This window comes from Mustela putorius, unplaced genomic scaffold, assembly GCF_011764305.1.
Source record: "Mustela putorius furo isolate JIRA1106 unplaced genomic scaffold, ASM1176430v1.1 tig00003942_pilon_pilon_pilon, whole genome shotgun sequence".
In the NCBI taxonomy this organism is placed as follows: domain Eukaryota; kingdom Metazoa; phylum Chordata; class Mammalia; order Carnivora; family Mustelidae; genus Mustela; species Mustela putorius.
The window spans coordinates 14,595,788-14,614,678 of NW_025422087.1; the positions used below are offsets into that span (position 1 = coordinate 14,595,788).

The 18,891-nt window shown below is 45.3% G+C and overlaps 1 protein-coding gene across 10 annotated transcripts in view; it reads right to left on the bottom strand.

Annotated features, from left to right (window-relative positions):
• Positions 1 to 18,484, bottom strand: part of ENAH (ENAH actin regulator) — a 130,873-nt gene extending 112,389 nt beyond the window's left edge. For 8 of the 10 annotated variants that reach the window (XM_045069761.1, XM_045069760.1, XM_045069758.1 and 5 more), the window contains exon 1: positions 17,428 to 17,522. In XM_045069761.1, coding sequence (XP_044925696.1) covers positions 17,428 to 17,507 — 80 coding nt within the window. In that variant the 5' untranslated portion in view covers positions 17,508 to 17,522. The other 2 variants (XM_045069755.1, XM_045069754.1) reach the window with 2 other exon arrangements.
• Between the last annotated feature and the right edge of the window lie 407 nt (positions 18,485 to 18,891).

An 18,891-nucleotide genomic window follows, 5' to 3' on the forward strand; every position in this document is an offset into this window, starting at 1 on the left:
CAAAAATGTACTCATTTTTGAGTAAACAGTAACAAAACAAATATACAAATACAATACAAAGCAAAAATATAAAACCCTTTCTTTGAACACAGCATCTCAGTGTAACTTATATGTGAGAACTGAAAGACCTCCCAAGCCTTTAAAGTAACCAATTATAAAAAGCAAGGAGAATCATCTTTAAACGTCTGTTTTAAAAAGAAACCTTGCAAAATAGCCCAAAACCACTTCTCTCCCATTACAAAATGAGCATGTGGTGCGAAGGGACACAGAATACCAATTTCCGATACCCTGTACTGACAGACAATGCTTGTTGCCTGGCAACAGGGCCCGCAGGCTGGAAACAGCACAGAACTCCTTTTCTCCACTTGCCAAGCCACAGTTAACCCTGTCGTAGCTGAGGAGGGATGCAAACACTGTCAGGCAGAGACTACTGCCAACACCCACAGCCTAATGGTAGAAAATCTAAAGCCACAGAAACACAAGCCCAAGTCCCAGCCCATTTATATCTTGAGAGCAACTGAGATGCCTTTACTCTGCAGATTCCCTATGTACAAGGAAAAAACCGCTGCCCAGTGGACACATTTCTTTGAAAAGCATCATCTGCAAGAATTGGTTTACAAAAAAAAAAAAATCCAGGATGCCTGGGTGGCTCAGTGGGTTAAGCCTCTGCCTCCACTCATGTCATGATCTCAGGATCTTGGGATCAAGCCCCACATTGGGCTCTCTGCTAGGTGGGAAGCCTGCTTTCTCCTCTCTGCCTGCCGCTCTGCCTACTTGTGATCTTTCTCCTTGTGTCAAATAAATAAATAAAAATCTTTTTTTAAAAAATCCTAGGTAATAACAGGCCCATGCATCTTTTGTTTTATAATTTAAAAGAAGGAATTTGAGTGTTTCATTTTGTTTTCTAAAAATCGTAATTTATGAGTGAGGGCTGTAATTTTCTAACAACTTAAATTTTTCCCGATTTAAAATGTTATTTGAACTATTTGTATGTATTATCTTATTACTTATACAGGTAATTAGTAACATTTCATAATTTCAACAGAATTCTGCTTTATCTAAAGACCAAAACATAAAAGCTTGTTATTATTCTTGCCATGGCTTTAAAAACGTTCATCGTTTTGGGATTTCCCCACTTCTTTTATGAAATGGTTGCCACACTCCACCTAATAAACAGATTAAATACCAGATAAAATAAACTTACAGAGTGGCTCTCAAACTTTTCGAAGATGAGAAGGCCATTTTAAAGTCATGACTTGTACGTTGACTGAGAAAATGTGATTGAAAAGCACTTTGGGGGGGCCCCTGCCCTGGATGGCTCAGTCAGTTAAGTGACCGCCTTTTGATTTCAGCTCAGGTCATGTCTCCAGGTTGTGGGATCAAGTCCCATGTCCCCGTGTCCCCCCTCCCCCTCCACACTAAGCAGGGAGTCTGCTCAAGATTCTTTCTCCCCTCTCCCTCTGCCCCTCCCTCTCTCTCTTTCTAAAAAAAAAATACATATAAAAGCACTTTGAATTTACCATCTTTGAAATTAATCTGTATAATATCTTAACAGCATGTACATATTTACTTGAAATATGATGCATGTGAATTGAAGGCTGGCAGCTCAAGATCACAGGCAAAGCTTGGTGCACACAGGTGTATAAGTACTCTGCAAAATAATCTTACAGCTGCCCTCAGAGCCCACAAATGGGAAGTCATTAATCTACCAGAAAAGTTCAAATCATTTTGAAGACCTAGGGTAAAGTACACACAGGTTTGAAAATGAACCACTCCCAGGTTCGGGTCCAGGCTCCACTGCTTGCTGGCCATGCTCACTCATGCGCTGTCTCTGTCTCTCTCCAGCCAGAGCATCACCGAGGCTAATCCCCCCACTGCAGGTGGCTGTGCCCTTCACGGCCCATCAGTATCAATCATTCCTTTACCCTGTCCTTCAAAGACTTACAAAATCTGCCCCCCCTCACTACATTGCCCATCACTTCCTTCCTGTACAAACTCTGAGAGGAGAGCAGAGACAGCACAGGATGTGATCTTAAGACTGGACCTCAAATCTGAGCAGCAGCACTAGAAAGTAAAAGAATTACGGGCCGTATAAAGTCTGAGGAGCAAGGTCTTTGAAATTAGGCAGGACTCTAATTTGAACCTCAGCTGTCATTCACCAACCACGTGACTAAACCCAGAATTCCTCCAACGTAAGTGACCACACCAATCTCACGGCTTATCCTAATCCGTTATATAAAGTGATTCACCAGAAGCATCTAGCAAGTCGCCTGGCCTGACCTTAAATGTACAAGTAATAGCTTTTACACATCACAGATTGACATATTTTACAGAAGGAAGGAATATTAAAAGTTGTCATATGTCACTGGCCCAGCGTGAGCAAAGGTTCACCTTGGAGATACTGTGACCTCTAGCCAGGAATTCATGCCCTGTGCCTGGCCTGTATCGAGCTGCCAGATCAGTGAGGAAAACTGATCAAGTCTTTGGGACACAAAAGTTCATCATGAAAATATCTTTTAAAACAATGAGCTAATTAAATAATTGCATGAACTAACAATGAGGTATAACAATTTCTTTCAATGGTTTTTTTTTTCCATTTCACTTGTGTTAAAATTCAAAAGTTGATTTTTTTTTCATCTTCATGGAGTTCCTAACTTAGAAATGGGATTTTATCAACTGATTTCAGGACAGATTTTCTTTCTGAAACACTATTTACAAATTGTGGTGATGTTACCAAGCTAAAAGATGTGTCTTTTGTAATAAAAATAGGGAACAGCACAAAAAACACCTTTTCTCACTTAAACAAAACATTTAAATATTTTAAACGTTAAGCTTTTTTTTTAAACTTTTCAAAATTGTACAGTAATTCCTGATATTACAGAATTTAGAGTAATAGATCTCAACTGAGGGGACTTTTCCGCCATGCAACATTTGAGGCCGTCTGGAGACATCTTTGGCTGTGGCCACTGGGGGCCACTGGGGGACGGTTAGGGTGAGCTACTGGCATCTACGGGCAGCAACCAGGACAGCCCCCACAACACAGAATTATCTGGCCCCAAACATCAATAAAGCCTGATTGAGAGGTTGGGATTCACAGTGGAGGAAAAAATACTTTCTTTCAAAATGACTAGAAATATCTAGTTTTCCCAGCATCATCTGTTGAAAAGATTATCCTTTCCCCATTGAACGGCACCCTTACCAAAAGTCAACTGACCACAAATGTGCAAATTTCATTTCCAGATGCTCCGTCTAGCTCCACTGGTCTACAGGGCTGTATCCACACTGGAGCCACATTGCTGGGATCATTGCAGCTTTGAGGGAAGTTCTAAATCAGCAAATAGAAGTCCTCCAACTCTATGCTTTTTCAAGATTGTTTTTACTATTCTGGATCCCTTGAAATTCCATCTGAATTTTAGGGTGGGCTTCTCTATTTCTGCAAAAAAAAAACTTCCATTGGGATTTGACAGATTATATTGAACGTGTAGATGACTGTAGTACTGTCATCTTAACATTATTAAGTCTTTAATCCATGCACAGAGCTCTCTTCATTTAATTAGACCTTCAATTTCTTTCAGTAATATTTTATAATTTTTAATATACAAGTCTTTCACTTTCTTAAATTTATTCCTAGGTATTTCATTCTTTTACATAGTACTGTAAATAGAGCTGCATTCTTCAGTCCTTTTTCAGACTGTTCACTGCTGATACATAGAAACACAACTGATTTTTGTGTGTTGATCTTATGCCAGGCAATTTCTTAGTTCTGGTAGCCCTTACGGACGTTTTGCATGTGTTTCTACTTAACGTGTGCGTATGCACACATCCCCCCAAATTTGTCATCTTGGGCAGTTAGCTGATCAAAGGGAGAGATGAAGGAGACCAAAGTTGTGGCCCATACCATAGTAGGAAACTATGGAAATGATGTTGAAATCCTAACACCCACCCTCCACCCCCCACCCCTGTACCTCAGAACCTTACTTGAAAACAAGGTCATTACAGATGTAATCAGTTACAATGAGGTCACACTGAGGTAGGTCGGGCCTTTAATCCAATAGGACCAGTCTCCTTAAAAGAGGAAAACACCACACGAAGACAGAGACACACAAGGAAAGGTGGCCATATGCCCACAGAAGCAGAAACTGACTGATGCATTTATATAAACCAAGAAATGCCAAGGACTGCCAGTAAACCCCAGAAGCTGGAAGAAGCAAGGAATGAATTCTGGCTCAAGACTGTAACATAAAAATCCCGAGTTTCCAACCTACTGGCCTGCCCTACCAATTTCAGGTGCAAGATCAACTCGTCTGAGTTTCCAGTCTGCCTTACAAAGTTCAGATGTATCAGCCCGGATTACCATGACTCAACTCCAAACATCCACCAGTAAAGGGAAAGAATACATTTGGAGCTCACAAAAAATAAACTGCCTGCTTCACAACTGTACCCATGATTTGTATAAAAATGTTACTGAATCAGTTTCTGATTTTAGTACTTTGTGCAGATTCAAATAGAACTGCACCAATTAACCAGTTAAAAGGAAACAGAATTGCTGATTGGGTGATAGGATACCTATTTGAGTAAGGTTTCCAGGCAGAAAAAAGAGACTTGATATGTCATCCTTATACTACATAAATGTATTAACATTTACATACGGAAATTTCTTATCCCAATATTACACCATGATACCTTCACTTTGTCACTTAATCATACCTTTCCGCGTAACTTGATTATAAGGGTATAAAAAACATACTGTATTTAACTCAAAATTGTTCAAAGTACTATCTTAATACCTTTGAAAAATAGCAGAATTCAGCTAGAGAATTAAAATGGGAAGGCCTAAAACAATCAATAATCATGAGTTTAGTTTTTGGTGTTTTTTTTAATTATGAGTTTATTTTTTTAATTTATTTTTTAAAAGTTATTAGAAGTCCCTGATGATGCCCAGCATGTTACAAAGTGCTTAGGGAAATGCACCTGAGTAAAAGCTTACCTTTAATTTTTTGAGGGAAAACTTGTGCCTGGAGTAGTACCAAATGCTCTGGAAGGTGAACAGATGCTATCCACCCAAGAAGGGAGTGATCACTAAAGACATAAAGTAAAGAGAAAACTGAAGCAAGAGACAGAGTGGGCGCCAAAGCAACTTTCAGGAAGACAGAACAGAAGAAACAAGACCAAAATCCCATGGGTACCTTCGGGGAATCACAGACAGACCATCCTGAAAGACTGGCCTGGCGGAAGGCTCACAGAAGGTGCCGAAGGGCCATCTGGAGACACCCATCCTGAGTGCCACGGGGACAGGTCAAGGGTCTCAGGAGCAAGTTTGGGGCCACACAGCGCCCAAGCACAAGGTTGGGAAGGTCGGGGAGATCCGAAGGTTGATGGGGGAAACAGGAGGCTGGTTCCCCACGATGCAGACGATGGCTCTACAGTTCAGGGCTTTATTTTTCAATTTGAAGATTCCTCTTAACACATTTTAAACATCATCTTAAAATATAAGTTCTCGGGGCACCTGGGTGGTTCAGTGAGTTAAAGCCTCTGCCTTTCGCTCAGGTCATGATGGGGGAAGGGAGTGTCTCTGCTCAGCAAGGAGCCTGCATCCCCCTCTCTCTCTCTGCCTGCCTGCCTACTTGTGATATCTGTCTGTCAAATAAAATCTTTAAAAAAATAAAATATAGGTTCTCTAAGAGTTTAACTGGTTCCTTGCTCCTAGAGTGCCTAAAAACAGAAGTCATTCACATTCAAAGAAAAAAGGCCAAGGAACAGTCAGAAACCTGTACTTATTAAAATAAAAGTAAAGGTGCAACACAAAGAAAAGAGTAACTAGAACACACCAAATCCATAAATCCTCTAAATGCACCACAGCGAACTGCAAAACAAGGCAACGGACTGTTAATCCCATTTTGCACAGAAAGGCTCTGAGATCTGGACAGCCAAGGGAAGATCTCACAGTTGGTAAAGAGCAGAAAGGCTTTGAAGCCAAAGAGGATTCTGTTAAACTTGACTATCTCTTCCCAAAATGAAAACACCTTGAAAAACTTCCACATCCAGAGGAATATTAAAAAGATGACGGAGAGAGTTTCCTTAAAATCGATGATTTGAACAAAATAACAGACAAGTATCACAAAACACTAACCCAATACAAAATAATCCTGTTGTTCTCCCTTAAGTAAAAAAGACTACAAGAGAAAATTTTAAGTATTATTTGCAGATGACATTTTGAAAGAAAGCAAACACAAATATATGAAATGGTCTCTACCCTCATGATACCATTTACCACTCCTCAAAGCTTGTGAAAAGCAATTAATGGCTACTCCCCCCACTAAACTATAAGCACAAGAGAATGCATCATGTCTATGCACATCTTTACTTTTTTAAAGTGGTTTCTGAGGATTTATCTTACTGGGCCACATCACTAATTTTGGAATCACAGAGCAAGAAGAATCATGCAGGAATTGTGCCCCCCCAGACCACGACCAGTTCAGTCTTAATTCTAACGGTGAAGGAAGGCCACTGAAGTGGGTTAGGAGAGGAGGTGACCACAAGGGAACCGCAGAAAGGGCTGACTACCGCAGAGACAGCAGATTGGATGGGACAACAGAGCCACACAACAGCGAATCCAGAAGGATAGGTCTAGGAAAACATAATACAGGGCAAAATAGGTCCAGGGGTCCTGAAAGGATGCATTGCCGGACCCCAGGAAGATGTCAGGTTGCCCAAAAACAGAAAAGGAACCCTAACACAGAAACATCCACTAATGAACTAACCGTTTTGAAACTCGGTCCCTATCAACTATCTGTGCCTGGCGGCACTGGCTCTGTTAGTCGGTTTCCCCTCCGCCCCACTGGTCTCTCGGTGACAGGCACAGGCTTCAGTGACAAAGCAACGCGAGCCATGTAGGACGTGCAAGTGCAAGCCTCATGAAGCCACTCCAAATGAGGAGCACATTTCCAACCAGTGGCAAAGCCACAGAAATGACAATATGAGAGGGACCCTGACGGGCCAGGAACCTTGAAGAACTTAACGGGCAGGAAGGGTGCTCTGTCTGCTGACCCGGCTGGCGGCTACAGAGGTGCGCACACACAGTGCAGACCCACCAAGCTGCATGAACGTTTGTTAATGAGCACGTCCAGCAGTAGATGGATTACACCTTCGGGGGAGAAAAGGGGACACTGGAGATGACCCTCCTACCTCCGAGAACCACAGGGTCTGAACATGAGGCCAGCGTGGGGAAGAGATCAAAGACACCAGTGCGCCTGGGCTGCCGTGGGCCTGACGCCAGCTCTGCCTCTGGACCCAACTACAGGTCAGTAAACGTGGACGTTTAAATACTTTCAGTCTGTTACTTGCCACTGAAAGCATTTTAACAGTTACAAGCAGAGAATAACTGGAGAAAGCTAACAGAGATGAGGTAACAGGAGGTTAAAAGGAAATAACTGGAAGTTGAGGTAAACCCCGGGCCTTACTAGTGGAGCCCTGGAGTATTTGGGTGAAATGACCTTCTGTGGGATTATACTAGAAAAATCTATCACGACAGGAGGGGTATAGCTCCATCCTATCTTACAATTTTTAAAGAAAAATTATGTAAAAACAAGAACTAACACTTGCCTCATTCTTGTTCCTCTAAGAATTTAACACAGTTGCAACCACAGCATGAATGTTTTCATAATTTTGTTTCGTTGTTTAGGATTAAAGCCAAACAAATGAAGCCTTTTCTCCCCAGCCTGGCTATCACTGAAGTGTCGCTCAATCTAGGCCTGCCCCTTCCACGCAGCCCTGCTCTCGGACCAGTTACCTGCAGAAAATAAAGCATCCGTATACGATGAGATCATGGAGAAAACAAATCATTCCTCACACATCAACATTTTAGAAAACTTAAATACACACTTCAGTCCGCACAAGTTAACCAGGACAGAGAGGACCCTGGGCACACTGGTTGAGAACGTGAGCTCTAGAACCAGCCTGCCGGGCCGGGACCCCCCACTCCACCGGTTACTAGCAGGTGACCCTGGGCAAGTCACCGTAGCCCTCTGTGGCTCAGAGTCCTCATTTGACTCAGTAACAACAGCTCCTACTACTTTGTAAGTTATTGGAGGAGGGGCACCTCCTCCAACTGAGGGTGGCTCAGTCATTACGTGGCTGCCTTTGGCTCAGGTCATGATCCCACCATGGTCCTGCTTGGCAGGGAGCCTGCTTGCCCCTCTCCTCCCAGCTCCTGCTCTCACTTGCTATCTCTGCAGATTTCTCTCAAATAAATAAATAAAATGTTTAAAAAAAAAAAAAAACTTACTGGAGGAATATCAACCTAGAAATAGGTAAAGCATTTCAGGCAATGAGTACCCAATAACCATTAGCAGTTAGATTTCAAAATCTAAGAAAACCATAGAATGTAAATTCTGACTTTGGAATTAAGTTCTTAGCAAAGGAAAAACTTTAAAATCCCAGACACTATGTTTAAATACAAGCACATATATTTTAAGTAAAATTAAGAAAAGCAAACATGAGAACAGATGTACTAGCAGTGTAAATGAGCTGAAAGTTTAACTTCTAAATATAGAAGTTTTTTTAAAGGTAGCGCATCAAACCTACTGAACTAGAAACTATGTGATGCTGCACCTTCCTAAAGATGATGTGAGAAGTCTGAATACGGAAACAGAATAGAAAACTTCATACTATCAAAGGGTAAATTCTGTCCTTTACCCATTAGTCCATTACCTTAACACAATTCAAACCAAAACCCCAACAGGGTTAGGGATGTACCTATTCTTTTTATTTCATTTTTGTTGTAACTGATAAAATAATTCCACGACTAATCTAGAAGAATGCACTAAATGGAAAAGTAAATAAAGTTCTGAAAATCCTAAGAAAATGAACAGTAATTTCACTTCCTAGACATTCAAATATATTATAAACTTTAGAGTCACTGAACTGTGAGGAAACAGCACAGAATGAGATAATTAACAAGTCCAGATCCAGAAGCCAGTGTTTATGGAAACCCAGGACACACTGACATGGCATTTTAAACCAACGAGAAAGGATGGGTTAGTCAACAAAGGATACTGACAGGTGATCAAACACTCACTATTTAGCTCGAGGTTAACCTAACGTCTCCCACATGACATCACAAGAAACTGCAGGTGGCTTACACTGAAGCATAAATAGAACCACCAAAGGAAAAGAAAACATAGGGGCGTACACATACAGCTTTCGGCTGGAGAAGGCAGAAATGATCAAGGTAAGGACAGATAGATGTGACACGAAATGGTTGTGCTTCTACACCAAAACAAACAAAACTCAAAGACAAGGTGACATATCTCCGCCACCCCTCCTCGCCCCCCAGCCCTTAACTCTGGGCTTGAGCATGTGCCTAGCTTCTGCCCAGGAGGCTGGGGAACAGGCTGTCGGCAGAGGTTTGTTGAAAGTTTGCGCACTTCGATGGCCACTTCTAGGTGAGAGACGGAAAGACGCACCACAGGAGCCCAGCCAAGGGATGAAAACACACGGGCGAATCCGGGGGCACCAGCCCCAGGTGCACCCCGCCAGTTCACACACGGTCTACCAGGCAACTGATTTACCTGCACGACAAAGGGCTACTTGTTAACTACATAATAAATCACTGCAAGGAGGACTGAATATTCCACGGAGAAAACAGACAAAGTGGACCGACAGACAACTCGCACAAAAACAAAGCTGTTCCATAATCACGTGAGAAATGTCCGATTCTCCCAGCAATCAAGGAAATGCAAATCAAAACACAGAAGGGTGCCTGGCTGGCTTGGACAGTGGAGTGCGCACTGCCTGATCTGAGGGTCAGGAGATCCAGCCCCACATTGGGTGTGGATAATGCCCTAAGTTGGCCAGAAGGTCAGTTAACTGGAACTCTCATGTATGTTGCTAATCTGGTAAAACTAATAAAATTCCCTTTGGCCTGGTAAATTCACCTCACTTATTATTCACTCACATATTTACTGTGTACTTACAGAAGCCAGTGCCGGGAACTAGGAACACAGATGGATCAGGACCTTAATAATTTGGGTTTCATTCTAAGAGTATGAAGATGCCACCAAAGGCTTTAGCAAGGAATAACAATAGTTGGTGGCCACTTTTAAGATTATTCTAACTGCTGCATGGAAGAGGGGGGGATGAGAATGGAAACAGGGAGACACTAAATGTTCCCGTGACAGGTGCCTGGCTAGATCACCTGGAGGAACCTGTGACTCCTGATCTTGGGATTTTAAGTTTGTACCACGCACTGGGTGCAGAGATCCACTTATAAATAAAATCTTGGGAACCCTGGGTGGCTCAGTCAGTTGAGCGTCTGCCTTCGACTCAGGTCATGATCTCAGGGTCCTGGGATGGAGCCCCACATGGGCTCCTTCCTCTGTGGGAAGCCTGCTTCTCCCTCTGCCTCTTGTGCCCCCTGCTTGTGCACACGCGCTTTCTCTCTCTGACAAATAAACAAATAAATAAAATCTTTTTTAAAAATTAAAAATAAATAAATGTTCACATGAGGTAACAGTGGCCTATACTTCAGCAGTATCAAAGAGAAGCAGCTGCAAACACACAGGTCGACCTCACAGGACCTACTAATAAAAAAAAGCAAGAGAAACAAAAAAAAAATCCTGCTGATTCTACTACTAGGAATTTATCACAAAATACAAGTAGATGTACAAGTACAAAATATCGAACATGTACACAAAGACATATATCCAAAGATGTTTATGGCAGTTTCATAATAACAAAAATAATGAAAAAAAATCTCAAAGTCCACCCCCTAAGACATAAATTAAGTAGATTAAGGTCATCCAAAGCATAGTGAAAAAATACTGTGCAGCCACTTAAAATTACACAGCTTGGTATTTAGTGACAAGAATTACATAGAAAGGTGCCAATTACAAACCATATAATGTAGTATAATTTCACCTTTACTTAAAACATAGACATACACACACAAACACATTTACAGCTGCATATGTGCATTACAAAAAGCCTAAAAAGCTACAAATCAAAACAGCAAAATTCTGGATGGTCTGGGTTTGAGTTATTAACATCTTCAAACTTTCCATATCTTCTAAAATTTACATAAAACCTGTACTGGCAGTTTATAACGCAAGGAAAAAAGTCACTAAAACACAACACGACACTGACCAGGCATTTATCCGGACAACAGTAATTGGTTCATTCCCTCAAAATACTACACATATGAATGATTAAAGAGATTACAAAGTCATAAAAATAACCCAAGTTTTTAAATTAAAACTTCAGATTCATGAATTGTTGAAATTGTTAAAAACTGAACTGTCCCAAGTTGCTTGGGACGCTGGTGTGAGAGGAGGGGGAGGGCCATCTCAGGACTGCAGGTCTGAGCAGACAGTCACACGTGGGAGCCACAGAAAGAGCCCCTCACTGCAGCCCACGCTCCCCTGCGATCTGACCTAAAGGGCTCTTCATCTGATGCCACCTGTGCTCTGCAGATCTCGAATCTTCTTCCCTACCGAGTCGGCACTGTCAGGACGACCCACCTGGGCTGTCCCCACTGTGTGACTCCTCTGGATGCGGCCGCCATGGACATCCGTGGACTTGCTCCTGTGTGCATGAAGGCTTTCGCTTCTCTGGTATCCACACCTGGGAGCGTAACTCCGCGTTTCACTTTGTAAGGAACCGCCGAACTGTGTCCTAACGCAGCTGTCCCATTTTACAGGGTTCCTCATATGGTTCCCAAAAACTGAGGAGATGGCAGACTTTCATGGAAATAAGGGATTCCCTCCTCTCAAGTCCATTTCATGTGCCAAGTGCCATGCCAGGGTTTTCTATAATTTCTGATTTAATTTTGCCAACAATTCTATAATGCAGAAAGCCTCTTCTTCTTACAGAAGAAATTCAAATCTCAAACTAGAAGCTATTCCAGAAGTTAACAAACTGGTAAATGTCAAAACAGAACCCAGATTCAGACTGACCTCAAAGCCTGTCCCCTTAACCCGCTGCCGTGCCCACCTGTACACTTAGATATGTGGACACGGCTTCACATCAAAATGGTTCTTTGGAAAAGCTGCATGTTAATTAAATTTATTAGAATCATTAAAAAACAGAAGCTTCCCCATATATAGAAATTTCTAGAACATATGATGTCTCCTGCATAAACCACCTCCCTCATTTATTTTCTTTAGCAAAATACACTTACGTGTAGAGTTACTTAAAACCTATCTACAGACTGCCTAAACATTATACAAATTAGCTTCTTCCATCAAAGTCCTATCAAAAACAAAACAAAACAAAACAAAAATGTGGGCACCTTCTGCTACAAGACTGAATTGTGCACCCCCCCAAATTCGTAGGCCAAAGCCCTAACCCCTGATGTGACTATATTTGGAGACAGGACTTTTAGGAGATAATTAAGATTAAATGAGGTCGTAGGGTGGGCTCTAAATCCACAGGACTGGTGACCTTACAGTTAGAGAAGAGAGATCTCTGTCTGTCTCTAAGTCTCCACACAGGGAGACACCACAAGAAGGCAGTTTGCCAGGAGGTAGTGGGAGCCCACCCAGAGCCAGACCTCACCAGCACCCTGATCTCAGACAACCAGCATCCAGAACTTTGAGAAAGTTAAGTTTCTGAGGTTCGAGCCACCCAGTCTATGCTATTGTCTGTTACGGCAGCCTGAGCTGAGAAATACATCTTCTTTGTATCAGAAACTAAGAAATTACGGGCATTTTAAAGCATTTAAAGCACCAGTGAGAATCAAAACAAAGGATGCACTAAGTGGAACAGAAACAAGCTAACCCAAGAGACACAGAAAAAAAGCGTTTTGCTCAAAACAGTTATAAGTCTCATATCAAAAAGACTGACAAACAGAAAAACCCACCTTCTATTAATTCAGAATATAATGAGTCAGGGCAGGATCCTGGTATCCTCCAAAGAGCTTTGGAGCTGGACAAAGCAGAGTCACACACCTTTTGCCATTTCCATTTGTGTCTGAATAAGAGAAAAACTCTACCCCAATCTTGTGGTCCAGATACTGGCTTTTGTTTGAATTAAATTAACATTTATTACATGCCAAATACCAGAATATACCCTCTGGTACCCAGTCCAGCTTAAAGAATGTTAAAGGTGCTCCAAAAATGGTGCTTGTTACTGCCAGGGCACAGATTCTGGAAAAGAAAACCTGGGCCAAAGCCAAATATTGACATGAGCACCTTCCATTGGCCAAATATTTTACCAATACCATAAACAAAAAAATGCAATCCCTGCCCTCAAGGAGCTTACAAGGAAACAGGACAGAAAAGTCCATTATTTATAAAACAATGTGATAAATGCAAAAGCAAAATATGTATATACAGAATATATGGGAACACAGGGGAATGGCTGGGGAGGGGGGTGGGTAGATAAATCTGGAACTACATCCCAGATGGTTGACAAAGAATTCCATTTTTGCTTTTTACTCCAGAAAGCTTCCTAAGCCTTTACTTGGGGAACCACCTACTGAGGTACAGCTCATCTCAGACTCTCTCCTTTAACTTTTACTCACACTCAATCCCATTCATCATTGGGGTGGGGGGTGGGGCATGTTGTGATTTAAGCAACACAGAGAAGGGTTACTTCTCTTCCTCTCTCACGACCACATAAAAATCAAAATCACATTTTCCCAAATCCGTCTTACATCCATGATGAAGACTGGGTGTTTTACAAGTTACACAATCACCCATATTTAAGCTGTGTGGAGGGTAAGGAACCAAAACCATCAGACTGGGATGTTATTTCTTCTAGGCCAGCTAAATGGGGTCTGCCTAGTTATTCTGCTTATTCCACCTAGGCTAGCAATGTACCAGAACGCTTGAACACTGTGCAAACGTCAGTAAATCTTCTCTGTTAATCCAAACTGTTACCAAGATTTATATACTTAATAAACATCTAAAACACAAACCGATGCCTACATAAGGAGCGCTGGCATTCCCCCAAAAATGCAAATTTGGCTGCTGCCCCTAAAATAAACCTGTGTGGGAAAGTCAGACACCCGACAGCTACAGTGTAAGCGAAGACCAACGAGAACAGAGGCACTTGTAGCTGCATCCGTTCCCGGACATCCTACTTGACACTCAACACAACAATCCTGTGAAAAAACAGGGTATGTCCATTTTTACAAGTCTGCTCCATTAACGAGCAAATCCTGAATCTTCTGAGCCCTGATCATTTGACACTCTAAAATGTGTATTAAGCTTATTATTACCATAAAGCAAAGTAACAAAAAATCATAACAAGTATCCCAAAGGTTCTAAATATCCACAGAGGAAGGAAATGGTAAAAGATCAGTTTCCTGACTTATGAAATAAGAAGGCTGGACTGGATCAGGTGATCAGATACGGAGCATTCCAGGAAACCCTCCCACCGCCACTCTCTGGGACCACGCACCTCCCAAAGCAACCCCGAGGGGGAGGACATCAAGCACTCTTTCCCTCCAAACCCAGAAACACATTTATGTGCCTATCAACAAGAGAGCCACTACCTGGAGAAGATAAGTAAAATGTTACCTACTTACCATGTAGGAACCAGAAGAGGCCCAGAAAGGTAAAGCAGACTACTCCAAAGTTTTACATAACTAGTCTAAGAGCCGAGCCCCGAAACAAGAGAAGCAACATTACTGTACTCGCTACACCGCATGCAAACATCTTCTCTTCCACAATCATCTGACCCCCACTACCCTGTCAATAACGGTCCCTTTTTACATATATTAAGACATGGATCAGTGAAATCACATGATTAGCTGCAGGTTCCCCAGCTAGCCAGTGGCTTCAGTGAAGCCTCACAACCCTACCACGCCTCTTCTTTCTAAGGTGAGAAAGTGACACAATGGTGAGTAGAAGCGTGGACTATTTACATACACAACGGACCCGCAAACATCAAAGCAATAATCTTCCAGGCTCTTCTTACCCACTAGTCTATGTACAGTTATGTTACGTCAGAAAGCTCCTCCTTCTGTAAAAAAGAGATCTTGGGGCTCCGGGGCAGCTCAGGCCATTAAGCATCCTCCCAACTCTTGAGTTTTTGGCTCAGGTCATGATCTCAGGGTGGTGGGATCAGCCCTGCATTGCACTGTGCTCAGTGGGAGGCAAGATTCTCTCCCTCTCCTTCTGCCCCTCCCTGCTTGTGTGCTCTCCGAAATAAATAAATCTTTAAAAAAAAAAAAATCTGGAGTAACCAAATAGTAAAAAAAAAAAAAAAGAATCATTTAAAAGGCCTACACTCTATTACTACTACATATACACACACCTACCTCCAACACAAATCATCTTATTCTTTTGAAATATTACTGAAATGAAAAATAGTAGAACCAAGAACCTGGAAGTTATGGTAACAAAACTACTAGTTTTGGGGGCCTCCTCCTTTTCACTGTATTGTCTGAGAAACTTTTCATTTCTTTAGAGAATCTTCTTTAAACAAAGTATTAACCAGTAATTCTATATAGAGCTTTTCACATGTGTAGAATGCCTTAAAGATGGTCTCAGGAATGTAAAGCATTATCCACTCCCCTTCTGCCTAGGAATATTACACCCAGCCAGCTTGCTATTCCTGAAATTGAAGTCATCTGAATGATCTTATCGCAAATACTTAAATGGCAACATATCCTCTCTTCGGAATTCTGACCAACTTCATGGAAATTCCTGCCCATCCATTCTTATTTCTGTACAGGCTTTAAACCATCAAGTACCTCTTAATATAAAGACTCTATTTAATACCCTAATACTAATGTCCTACTGCACTCAAAAGCATCACTGAGATGAAGTCAAATATTAATATAACCTGAAAAGCCCTTTCTTAAGCACCAAAATATCCCAAAGCTTTTTGCACCCGACACAAGAACCTTTTACTTCCACACCAAAGCAGCCTACTTTCCCCAGGATCTAAGGAAACTTGCACAGGGGAGTTGCACCAACCACCTACCAAACAATCCAATGCCTACCAAGTGAAAAGCTGATCCTCTTTTGTGCTCCTCAATTATTCAGAATTTACCTACGAAGAATGGAAGAATTGCTGTGGACTACCTGAGCAAACCTTTCAGACCTGGCCACCCATGTTTTTGCTTTTATGCTACTGGCAAGTACCCACTCCAAATTCAGTAAGGAACAGAGCAGGAAGTTTAGAAATTTACAAATTGCTCTGCATTAGAAAAGGAACTTATAAGTAAGTGAACACGTAATTTACCTGTGACACAGACAACTACACAGGACAGGGATCAAACTTCACTGAGTACCCAGAACTTGACTTTTTTTTTTTTTTTTTTTTTTTTAGTTCATAACTTCTGAATCAAAAAGCTTTTATGATTTTATTTTAAAATACCCCCGAGTTTTCGCTGTTCTACATTTCTCAATGTTGAGATTGGGGGGGAGGGACACCTCGTAACTTCTGGTCTGCAAAACTCCTTACAGCATTGAGTCTTTAAGACAGAAATCAACAATAAATGCTACTAGAAGATATAACGTTACATATGTTTTATTACAGTTCCTGCGTTTTCAAGGACATTAGTACCCGGATTTAAAAAAAAAAAGCTCAAACCCATGGTTCAAGTTTTTCCGGCTGAATTTTTCAGAGATGTTGTTTCTGGTCTGCACGCCATAATTACATTTTAAAATGATCCATTACATTTGGGAAAATAAGTTGTGTGGAATGACTAAGAAAAAGGGGTCACTTTTCTTTAAAAGCTTTAAACACATTTTTAAGGCTAAGAAAACCAGGGTTTGTAACTTAGAATCGGAGAAAACAGAATTCAAATCCCCAGTAAGCTGAAGTGAAAAACACAGTTATGTCACACAAAAACATATTTAAAAATAAAAATGGCAAAATGTTCAAGCTGGATAGAAAAAAAATAAAGAAAACTAGGGTTTAAAATGGAAACTACTTAAATTGAGAAAGAATCCCAATGACATGACATTTTCTCGCCAAAGCAAAGGAATCTCAAGGCTCTGCCGCTGAAATCTCATTGTACTGCGTTATGAAGGTCTTGGCAACGGCTGGCCATTAATCTCGAGCACAAAGGGGCCTCCGCGGCGAAGGCAGGAGAGCCCACCTCCCCTTGAGGCCGAGCGCAGCCCCCCACGGGACCCCCGGCGGCGAAGCCCGAAGGCCAACCCGCCCCGAGTCCTGCGCCAGCCCCCGGGGCTCCCGGCGCCGAGCGGGCCGGGGCGCACAGTGCGCGGCGCGTCACCACCAGCAGGGCGGGCGGGGGGGGGGGGGGGGACACGCAGCCCACCGCGGCTCCCGCGCGGCCACCGCAAGCCCGCTTCCCGACCGCACGCTGGCGCCGCGGCTCCGGGGAGGACCCGCGGGCTGCGAGAGGGGAGCGGCCGCTACAGTGCCTCGCGGCCGCCCCGGAGGCCAACGCGCCCTCCAGACGCAGGCCCGCGCCGCGCCCGCGCCCCCGCCCCGCCGGCGCCCGGTCACCTTCCAGTGCTCGGCGCCCACCGCGCTCCGGCACCCGCTACCGCACACTCGGGGCTCCCAAACTTTTCTGCCCTCCCCATCCCCCCCCACCCCCGGTTCCAGCCGGGATGCAGGCGCACGATTCCTCACCTCCGCCCGGAACAATACCCGTCTCCCGGCAACGCGCACGCCAGGGCCCGCGACCCCCTCCCCATCCCTATCCCGGGGCCCGGCCGGGCGCGCGGGCGGGGGAGGGGACCGGCCGAGCAGGGCCCCGGGGACGGCAGGCGGCGCCGCGACGAGACCCAGCGCCGGGTGCGGAGCGAGGCCCGAGGGACAAAGGGACGGAAGCACTGGGGCCGGGCGGCGCCCGCCGGGGGTGGGGGCCTCCGCCGGGTCGCGGCGCCCGCCGCACAATGGCCCGCCGCCCCCGCCCGCGCCCTCACCTCATGGTGCCGGCGGCCCGCGGCTCCCCGGCGGCCGGGAACGCGGGGGGCGCGAGCCGGGGCCTCTCCTCCGGGGGCGGGGACGCGGCTGGCGGACGGCGGACGGCGGCCGGCGCGCGGCTCCTCCTCCGGCGGCCGGCGCTACACCATGTCCCCGCACAAAGCGGCGGCGCGGGCAGAGCGCGGGAGACGCAGCGGAGGCCGCGAGGCTGCGAGGGCGGGGGCCGAGGCGGGCGGGCCGCCGGGTGCGCGTAGTCCCCTCTGCGGGAGCGCCCGGCCGCCCTGAGAGGGAGCCCGCCGCCGGGCCGAGTGCAGGCGGCGTCGCAGCCGCGCAGGAGAGCCGCGAGCGCCGCGCGGGGCCGGGGAGGCGGGGCTCGCGGCCGGGGAGCACGCAGGCGCCGCCCTCGCTCCCGCCCCACCCCCCTCCTCCCCGCCCCCACCCCACCCCCGGGGCGGGGGCGGGGTGGGGGGCGCGCGGCGAGGGGCGGGGCAGGAGCGCCCCCGCGCCGGCCGACGGATCCCGCTGGCCTGCGGAGCGCGCTCGGCGGAGTCCTTTTGTGGCCTCGGGCCCGCCGGCTGCGCTCCCCGGCGCCGGGGTTGTGGGGGCTGCGGGGGCTGCGGACTCCCCAGCCCGCGCCTGGGCGGGGGCGGGGCACCTAATCACGACAGGGGGGCCGCACTGTCCTCCGGGACCGCCCGCGCGACGCACCAGTCGGGAGTGGGCATGACCTCATCGGCGAGCGCACGCGGTTCCGGGCGGAGGGGCGGGGGCTGTCGCCAGGCGGTGGGGGCGTTTGTGGGGGACCCGGCGACCAGGGGTCAAGGGCCCTGTCTTTCACGGGGCTTCCATGTCACCTGCTTGGAAAGGTAGCTGCGGACTGCGGACGCCGGAAACTCGTGGAAAGCCCCGGGGCGGGGGGCGGCCTCCAAAAACAAATCCCCTAGTCAAGCAGGGCTTCCGAATGGACAAATGGCAGGCGTCCTGGAGTCCCGACGACGAGGAGGAGGGAGACGAGGTGGGCGGGGGGACTTCTACTGT